Here is a 10,070-nt window from a genome sequence, read left to right as displayed (position 1 = left end):
AGTGGGCAGGGGCGGGCCCCAGGGTCGGACTAGGCTGCGCCGGGGAGTAAACAAGCGGCCGCTAGGGGCGGGCCGGGGGCGTGGGGCTCTGGGCCCGGCCGGGTCTGCGGCAGCTCCGGATGCGCGGGGTGGCCGTGGCCGGGAGAACGCGGGGCGGCGGGCAGGGCCTCCCCAGCCCGGCTGTCCTCGGCCCGCGCGCGGCGCCCGGAGTCCCGTCCTCCGGAGGCTGTCCCGCGCGCCCGGAGGCCGCGCCAATGCTCTGGGAAGTGCCCGGCTCGGGAGCGGAGCTGCCGCTCGGAAGAACCTCGGGTCCTGGCGCGCCTGAAGTTAAAGACCGGACGGAGAGTTAAATGTGCGAGAGATGTGCCTTTTTCTTAGGAAAGACCACCGGGTGCCAGAAAGGTTTTCGACGCGCCGACCTATGGGGCTAAGAGGGCTGAAGTAAGAACCAGTGACCGAGCGCCCGGAGGTGAAGTTGATGGAAGATGTTCATCGCTCCGGACCCTGCTGGAGGTCTGGGGACGTCGGACATAGCCCCTGCGGTCCCGCTGCGGACCCCGCGATAAATACGCAGACACACAAAATCACTACCGCCTTGAGTCTGGACAGCTACCTCAGGTTGTTAGTATCTTACAGGAGCAGAGCGGAGCTCGGACCGACTTAGTGTGCGTGCTGGGTTCCGGCGCCCCAGGCCTGCCACCCAGGTCAGCATCGCAGCCACGCAGGGAGGCGGCAGTTCTGTCTACGGAATGACTACCTCTGGTGATTCCACTTCTCATAGCTCGCCGCTGGGAGGGAAGTACCACCTCGGGACTCACAAGATCTATTCCAGAGGATCCGCACTGGTGAATTGATTTTAGAAGACAGTGTGGTCTGTTGACAGTATGGAAGGTTCTTTACCCATTAGATATGATCTGTCTGTGATTGGAAGGAAACAGACCAGATGCTAACACTTCTCTGTAGATGTTCAGATTCAGTAATTTTTGTATTTTTCTCTACACTTTTGTTTTTTCAAATTTCCTAGCACAGGAAGACTTTGACTTACTGCGCATGTCATTTTAAATGACCTTTATAAAAACTATAGAAACAATTTGCTATGTCATGAGAGTAACATTCAAATAAAGTATGCACATTGTGGCCACAAAGTAAAACTTGTGTGGAAAGTAATGTGCAAAAAAAAAAAAAAAAAAATTAAGTAAGCTGGTGGTGAATGGCCAAAGGAAAAGACTTTGTAAAAAACTTTTTAAAAGATGGTACTAGTGGGCCGGGTGCGGTGGCTCACGCCTGTAATCTCAGCACTTTGGGAGGCCGAGGTGGGCGGATCACGAGGTCAGGAGATCGAGACCATCCTGGCTAACACGGTGAAACCCCGTCTCTACTAAAAATACAAAAAATTAGCCTGGCGTGGTGGCGGGAGCCTGTAGTCCCAGCTACTCGGGAGGCTGAGGCAGGAGAATGGCATGAACCCGGGAGGCAGAGGTTGTGGTGAGCCAAGATCGTGCCACTGCACTCCAGCCTGGGCGACAGAGCAAGACTCCGTCTCAAAAAAAAAAAAAAAAAAAAAAAAAAAAAAAAAGATAATAGTGTATTTTTAGAAGATGGTAATAGTGTCTCTTCTGCATTGTAAACCCAGAGCTGTGACCAGGCCAATGGGGCGTCTCTGTGTGCTCCAGTTTTCATTATCCAGATGATGGTCTGTGCCCTTTGAGTTTACCTTACTTTTGCAGATTACAGAGTAAAGCCGCCAGCAGAAGCAATACAGACGTTACTGGGCCTTTCCACTGGATCATCATCATGCCTCTGAAGAAAAAACAAAAGTGCAAACATTACAATAGATTCAGCTCCTTTAGTTCTCACTTCTGTCTCCAAGTCCAGATAAAATACTGACATTGAAAGAGAATGGATGACATGCTTGAAATGAGTCATGTTGGCCGGGCGCGGTGGCTCAAGCCTGTAATCCCAGCACTTTGGGAGGCCGAGACGGGTGGATCACGAGGTCAGGAGATCGAGACCATCCTGGATAACACGGTGAAACCGTGTCTCTACTAAAAAATACAAAAACTAGCCGGGTGAGGTGGCGTGCGCCTGTAATCCCAGCTACTCGGGAGGCTGAGGCAGGAGAATGGCGTAAACCCGGGAGGCGGAGCTTGCAGTGAGCCGAGATTGCGCCACTGCACTCCAGGCTGGGCAACAGAGCGAGACTCCATCTCAAAAAAAAAAAAAAGAAAAAGAAATGAGTCATGTGCCTGAAGAGTCATTAACAAAGAATGGTTCCAGAGGAAAGCCAGGAGAAACTCCCCATGGATTTAGAGACAGAGCTCTCATCTTTGACATGTTACTTTTTCCTTGTCTCAGGCTTCCTTGGAAAACCACCAACCTATAACTAACTTTCTGGGAGTAAAGCTTCAGGTAGAAGAAAATTGGATCAAACTTGGAAAACGTAAGTGGTCACTTAAATTGTCAGTACACAAAGATACAAAACAATCCAGTATGGGGCACGCAAACCTGCTCCTGGAGTGGTTTTCCATTTGCAGTAGAGGCCTCGACAGTCCTTCACCAGCTTCTCCTGTGGCTGTGCCATTCTTTACCCCACCCCTGGTTGGCATCAATGGAGACATAGCCACTTGACCTTCAGACCATTGTTGGCCCTCCCTGGGCCATTTTCCTTAGTGTTCTTTTGGATCAAGACATTTCCATGTTATATCTAAATATTTATTCTTGAGTTTTAAACCCACTGGCTACTTCCTGCTTATCTCTCAAGCCTTGGCTCATATGCTGCTCCCTCCGAGTGATCTTCCTTGACCTTCTTGACTAGGTTGGTTCAAGGTTAATCGAGCTATGTGCTCTCCCCACATCATCCAGTACATCCCCTATTGTAACATGTATTCACTTACTCATTCAACGAGTATTTCCTGCACTGAGTCCCTGCAATGTACCAGGTACTGTTCTAGTATCGGGACTGTAGTGGGAATAAAATTAAGTCCCTACCCTTGTGGGTATAGATTCTAGTGCAAGGACAATAGAAAATACCAACGTCTATATTTTAATATCTGGTAGTAAGTGCTATGGAGGGAAAAAGGCAAGATCAAGAGACAGATGCTGGGGCGATGCTGATTGAGATGGGCTAATCAGGGAAGGCTTCTCAAGGAGATGGCATTTGAACTGAGGCTTAAATGAAATAAGGGGTGAGCCTCATCAAGACTTAGGAGACGTGTCCCAGGTCACGGAGACAGCAAATGTCCCCCTTGGGGTGGTGGGGAGGTTCTTCACTAAATTCACACAGGGGTTGGTAGTACCTGGCATGCGATAGGGGCTTAAACGTGTGGAACAGATGGATGAAGATAATTTACAAATCTTGCCCTATACACAAACGTTTGCCTGTGTACCCCTTTTATCTGGAATATCCTCTTCTCTTTGTTGCCTACCTAGATGCCCCCAGTCTGTCTACTCCATTAAACTTTGCATGCTTGGAGCCCCTGGTCTCAGCACACTGAGTCGCACAAGCCGGCCTGCAGCAGCTATACAGCACCACAGGAGTCCCCTGCAGAGCTGCGACTTCGAGTGGGTATAGTGACGGAACTCAGGTCCCTCAAGGGATGAGCACTCCAACTTTGAAACCACAAGCAGCCTGTAAGTGTGGACGAAGAGGCAGCTGCATGTTATAAAACAGTATTACTCATACTTTCGGATCCAGCTTCTTTTGGTCCCATGGGTAGGAAAGAGGGGCAATTTGCTGAAGCCCACTGCCCTTCCAGTACTCACAAGCCAAGGGCCCTGTGGGGTCTGTTTCACAGGACTCATGCTCATGGCAGCTGAGCACATCTGTCCTATATGTCTGCCAGCAGCCACGACCCTCCCCTGTGATGACAGCCTTGACTCTATTTAGAAACTCCATTTCCGACTGCATCTCACTGCTGAATGGTCCTGGAATCCTTTATTGCCCCTTGCCCCATCACAAGAGACAGCCAGCCACAGCCACTTTTATCTCGACAACACACTAAATAGCGACAGAACAAAAAGGCAAGTTGTAGACTCACCAGGATTTATACATATTTCATTTTTTATTACCAATCAAAAATAAATTCCATATATCCTTTAGCAAATATTATCATTGTTTTGTGACAAAAGACACAAGAGTCATAACAACAAAACTCCCCGAGAGTCAAACTCATAACGCCAAAGTAAATCACAAAAATATACAAATTAAAATATTATGCAAAATAAATACGGCGGCTGTGACCTGCCTACCCATTTGGATGCCATTTGCAAAGGTCTCCCTTACACGGAAGACACAGCGGGCGGGACAGTTCCAGGGTATGGCTCATCCCAGGAACCAGAGGTTGAAATAGGAAGTGAAAAATTGCACTGGGAAGAGGAAGTCATCAGACCAACAGTATTTGGAAATAATGATGACCCTCTGTGAGAAAGGATGATCATGGACCAGGGAAGAGGAGGGTCAGCCAGTTGGCGGTAACCGTGTGCACAGAGGTCACTGTGGAGGTGTGTACACCTGCCCCTTTTGCTTCCCACACCCCCACCAACGTCTTTTGCTCCACCTGGCAGTCAGGCTGTCAGGAGTACAGCTCTGCCAGCTTCCAAAAGGACTTGGGAGCAAGCTGCTCCTGGAGAAGACTAAGGGCTTTCCCCCAATAGGGAACAAAAGTCTGATGTCTTTTTTCCTTACAGTTGAGAACCCACGGGTGTCACCACCTTCTCTCCAGGCGTCCAGGAGTCAGTTCTATGGCTAGGAGACCTCAGACTGGCCAGGGTAGGCATACTTGGTGCAAGACAATCCCTGGTCCTAAGAGTTAGGATTCTCTAGGCACCTGGAGAGCAGGGCACTTGGGGTGAGGAAAGGAGTGAATAAATAATACTCAGGCGGAAGGCCTGCAGTTTCACTGGCCAGGCTCTCAGGACCCAGCTCCTGCTGCACCCAGCAGAAGGGCCAACGGGGACCTTGGTCCCACAGCCTCCCCGACTCTGGGAAACCTGGAGTTCTGCAGCAGGGCCTGATTCAGCCCCAGGGAAGAGGCGCCAGGGTAGCAATTCACATGGGGGCAGAGCTCTTGGTACAGTACTACTAACTTCAGCAAGGGCAGGACGACCTCTCACACTAGGATCACGCCTGTGAGAAAGCAGGGTTGCAAGCTGCATGCCTTTAGGAGAAGCTGTCCTCTCCTGAGGTTCCATAAGGGGGTGGATAAGGCCAGGTGAGCCTTGCCAGCCGCAGAGGAAAGGACATAAAGAACCTGCTTCCGTGGCTTCCCACACGTCCTCTTGTCCCCATCCCCAAGAGGGACTGAGGCTTGGGGATTCGAAATAAGGAATCTGGGGAAAAGGCTTCAGTCAACAAGTCAGCCTTGACTCTCATTGTGGGGCGGGGGTGGTACTGACTGCTAACAACGCAGATGCCGATGACTGACAGTTCCTTCTGGAACCAAAAGGAAGAACCTAGACAAGTCACCTCCAACGTAGATGCCCTCCTGCTGAGGGGGAACCTTTGGTAACAGCGAGGGCAGGGCCTGGGGAGCAGGGGTGAGCAATCGAAGGCCTGAGACCCTGCCTAACACTTGAGTCTGCCCCGTCACGAAGGGGCCAGTTGTCCAAAGGGCTGGATGGGAGGCGGGGGGGGGGGGGATGTGTCTGTCCTCAGCCGAGTCCTGACTCACCAGGAGAGGCTGTCGGCAGAGTTCTAGGAGATTTCTGGGTACAGCGGTTGACAGCAGATGTGCTTCTCTCCATAGCTCAGATTATCATGTCCCTGATCACAGCTACCCAGGAGCTCCTGGCCTCCGCATTGTCAGACAAGCTACAGCGCAGGTGCCCAGGCAGCTGATCTCCATGCCAGTTGTTTCTTTGCTTCCTGTGAAGAGCTGTCTTCCTTCCAAGAGACGAGCCTCCGCCGGCAGGCTCTGGGATCCCACCTCCGGAGGAGGAAGAGGAGGGGGAAGGGAGAGCTCCCTCAGTTAGGGAAACAAGCTGGAAGGCCATGGCTGGGAGCAGATCATGTCCATTGCTTACCAGGACAAGAAACCCTTCTTCTTTTATAGTTTTTAGGAAAAAAAAAAAATTTTTTAATAAAGTTCCTTAACCCTGTCTTCCCTTCCCAAAATTATATTTAAAAAGAAGAGCGATGAGCCTAGTTTAGAAATACTCTCAGTAAAAAAACAGCCTTTGCTCATGGTAGCTGGCCCACTGCCCCATCTATCCAGGGCTGGACAGTGCCACCTCAGAGCTACTCAGAGGTCCCTGGCAGAGGCCAGATCCCCCACAGGCTGGGGGCCATCTGGCTGCTCAGTCAGACAGGCTATCTATCTGCAACCTTTCTGGACTAACAGGTTCCCTCTCTTCATGTGGGCCCACTGGGGAGGCCCCCGCAGGGTAGGCGGGGGGCCCCGGGCCCTCCTGTCAGATGGCACTCTCGTGGGAGGCTTTGTGCAGCAAGGAGTTACGCTCGTTGAGAAGAGTCGTGGTCTCATCCACCACGGGCAGCTCAGACTTCTCGGCCAAGTTCTCCATGTGGGTGGTGCACCCGTCTATGGGAAACTGAGGGCTGTTCTCCATGCGCGAGGCCAGCAGCCCGTTCTGGTACTGCTGCCGAGTGATCTGCATGAGGAAGGGATGAGTTCATGGAGAGAGGGGCTGGGAGGCAGACCCTATCACCAGGCCTGGAGAAACAGGGCCAGGATTGAGGCTGTGAGTTGAGAGAGAACACGACCAGTCAGGGTCTCTGGAAGCCCTTACGAAGAACAAGGTGCACGATCAAGAAGAGAAAGCACCTCAGGGCTGGGCATGGTGGCTCATACCTGTAATCCCAGCGCTTTGGGAGGCTGAGGCGGGCGGATCGCTTGAGCCCAGGAGTCTCAAGCCAACCCGGGCAACACAGTGAGACCCCATCTCTATAAGGAAAAAAAAAAACCCAGAGCCACATGCACACCTGTAGTCCCAGCTACTCAGGAGGATGAGGTGGGAGGAATCCTTCAGCCCAGGAGGTCAAGGCTGGAGTAGGCTATGATCACACCACCGCATTCCAGCCTGGGCAACAGAGCCAGGTCCTGTCTCCAGAAGAAAAAGGCATCTCGGGTTTGGGCCCACCATGCTGGGTTTGGTGGATGAAAGAAGTAGCTGATTCCTGAGCAGAAGATGGCACTGCCCAGACAAGGCGGTGGGGCACTCACCTTGATGTACTGCAAGTCCACGAGGGCCCGGACGCTGAAGTCAGAGATGTACTGGCCCAGGACGGAGCTGCCGAACTGGTTGCTGCTGCCTGCCAAGGCGGATGCAGTTGAGATGTCCGTGCGGTCTGGGTAACTGAGGGAGGCCGAGCGGCTGAGTGGGGTGGGGTGGGCTGGGGAACGGTCTGCAGGGAGAGCAGAGGTTGTCATGCCAAAGGCCACTCTGGTGCCCACTTTCACCCTCCTGTCTGACCTCATCCCATGGAAGCCCAGGGACACCCCGCCCAGGAACAGGAAGTCATTCTTAGGGACAAACAGAAGCATGTAGAAGGTCTGACTGCATAAGTTCTGACTTCATTAAAGCAAATGAATTAGTTTGTTTAGAACTGTTGTGCAACAAGTATTAAAAAGTCTACCAAAACAAATCAACCACACAGAAAATAAAAACCACAGACACAGAAAGTTTATGGCTACAGAATCTCTTGTTTCCCACAACAACCAATCAGTCAAGGCAACACAATGATCACCCTAGCAGGACAGACAAACTGCCATCCTTAGGCTGGGCACAGTGGTTCACCTTTGTAATCCCAGCACTTTGGGAGGCTGAGGCAGGAGGATCACCTGAGGTCAGGAGTTGGAGACCAGGCTGGCCAACATGGTGAAACCCTGTCTCTACTAAAAATACAGAAATTGGCCAGGCGTGGTGGCAAACACCTGTAATCCCAGCTTCTTGGGAGACTGAGGCAGGAGAATTGCTTGAACCTGGGAGGTGGATGTTTTAGTGAGCCAAGCTCACACCACTGCACTCCAGCTTGGGTGACAGAGCGAGACTCTGTCTCAAAACAAACAAACAAGCAGACTGCCATCCTTGTCACAATACCAGTTTATATCAAGTGACATAAACTGAATACTTTTCAATTAAAAAATGCATTGAAAGGAAGAATGTATAGTTTGCACTCTCTCATTGTGAATACACACCCCACACATAAGATGCCCTGTCACACCTTTTTTTTGAGACAGTCTTGTTCTGTCACCCAGGCTGGAGTGCAGTGGCACGATCTTGGCTCACTGCAACCTCCGCCTCCCAGGTTCAAGTGATTCTACTGCCTTAGCCTCCTGAGTAGCTGGAATTACAGGTGCCCACCACCATGCCTAGATTATTGTTTTTTCTTTCTTTCTTTTCTTTTTTCTTTTTCTTTGAGACGGAGTCTCGTTCTGTCGGCCAGGCACGTGCCATCATGCCTGGCTAATGTTTTTTGTATTTTTAGTAGAGACGGGGTTTCACTGTTAGCCAGGATGGTCTCGATCTCCTGACTGACGGTGATCCGCCTGCCTCAACCTCCCAAAGTGCTGGAATTACAGGTGTGAGCCACTACACCCTGCCAGCCCTGTCACCTCTTAAAATGCTCTTATCGGGCGGGGACTGGGTGAGGTGGTTCACATCTGTAAGCACTTTAGGAGGCCGATGTGGGGAGATTGAATTGTTTGAGCCTGAGTTCAAGACCAGCCTGGGCAACACAGCAAAACCCCATCTCTACAAAAAAGACAAAAATTAGCCAGGCGTAGTGGCTCTTGCCTGTGGCCCCAGCTCCTTGGGTGGCTGAGCGGGGAGGGTCACCTGAGCCTGGGAGGCAGAGGTGGTAATGAGCCAAGATTGCACCACTACGCTCTGTCCCCCCCGGCCCCCCGCCAAGAAAAGAAAATGCTTTTTTGGAGTCAAAAGTGTGTTTTGCACGTAACCTACTCAGCATGAAACACAGCCCTACCCACTTCCACCTGCCACCCAGCCCGCCTGGCCCGTGGGGGTGGCAGGCACTTCCCTCTCATGAGGCAGAGTTGTAGCAATCTCCAATAAGGAAGAACGGCTTCTAATTTTGAAAAACAAACTGCTTGTTCAAATAATATACATTGCTGTATATCATTAACTTGTTTTTTGAGAACACTTAGGAAACCATGAGATACACAAAGAAGTTAATTGTGAAGGCATGCAGGATCGTTTTAAACCAACAGGAAGCCGACTAAGCTGATTCGCTTTGTTAACTACTAAGTTACTAAGTTAGCCATTCTAACAAATTGCCAAGTGAAGAGAACAAACATACTGGATCTAGTGACTCAATGACCAATACAATTTTTAACTAAGTGAGACTAAACTGAGTAATACTCTATCTTTGTGCTTAAGCTTTAATTTTGTTTTGTTTTGTTTTGTTTTTTGAGACGGAGTCTCGCTCTGTCGCCCAGGCTGGAGTGCAGTGGCGCGATCTCGGCTCATTGCAAGCTCCGCCTCCTGGGTTCACGCCATTCTCCTGCCTCAGCCTCCTGAGTAGCTCGGACTACAGGCGCCCGCCACCGCGCCCGGCTAATTTTTTGTATTTTTAGTAGAGACGGGGTTTCACCGTGGTCTCGATCTCCTGACCTTGTGATCCGCCCGCCTCGGCCTCCCAAAGTGCTGGGATTACAGGCGTGAGCCACCGCGCCCGACCTAATTTTTATATATAGTTTCTCCGGAAACTGGCCATTCTATGATGAAGTCGTGGTATTCCAATGCAGGAACAGGAAATATTTTAGAGGATCATTAGAGGATCATGTGCAAGCATCTAACGAGTAACACCTCTGATTAGGTTCTAGGAAAAGCAGAAATACTAGGGGTATTACTTAATACTTCACATTAGCTATCTGAATGATGGAATGCTTTTAATTAATGCTTCCTAACACTCTAGAAACAGGAACTGAATTTTATTTTTAAAATAAACTATTTTCTTTTTAAACTGAATTTATTTTATTATTATTATTTTTTAAAGGGTCTCGCTATGTTACCTAGGCTGGTCTCAAACTCCTGGGCTCAAGCGATCCTCCTGCCTCAGCCTCCCAAAGTGCTAGGATTACAGGAATGAGCCA

At 50.4% G+C, this 10,070-nt stretch overlaps 1 protein-coding gene and 1 long non-coding RNA gene across 4 annotated transcripts in view; one reads left to right on the top strand and one right to left on the bottom strand.

Annotated features, from left to right (window-relative positions):
• The first annotated feature begins 27 nt into the window (after window positions 1-27).
• Window positions 28-3,681, top strand: LOC126934356 (uncharacterized). The gene is made up of 2 exons (XR_007718923.1): window positions 28-2,440; window positions 3,430-3,681. It is a non-coding gene; the product is annotated as an uncharacterized LOC126934356 (long non-coding RNA).
• Window positions 3,682-4,042: 361 nt separating this feature from the next.
• The window catches only part of CNNM4 (cyclin and CBS domain divalent metal cation transport mediator 4), a 54,435-nt gene continuing 48,407 nt past the window's right edge, over window positions 4,043-10,070 (bottom strand). For all 3 annotated transcript variants that reach the window (XM_050755090.1, XM_050755089.1, XM_050755091.1), the window contains 2 exons: window positions 7,179-7,360; window positions 4,043-6,606 (listed from right to left, as the gene is read on the bottom strand). In XM_050755090.1, the coding sequence (XP_050611047.1) occupies window positions 6,409-6,606; window positions 7,179-7,360 (380 nt within the window). In that variant the 3' untranslated portion in view covers window positions 4,043-6,408. The remainder of the gene's footprint in view (window positions 6,607-7,178; window positions 7,361-10,070) is intronic.

This window comes from Macaca thibetana, chromosome 13 (assembly GCF_024542745.1).
Source record: "Macaca thibetana thibetana isolate TM-01 chromosome 13, ASM2454274v1, whole genome shotgun sequence".
NCBI lineage: Eukaryota > Metazoa > Chordata > Mammalia > Primates > Cercopithecidae > Macaca > Macaca thibetana.
Note: the sequence above shows the minus strand (reverse complement) of the source record. Positions and strands in the feature narration are given on the sequence as shown.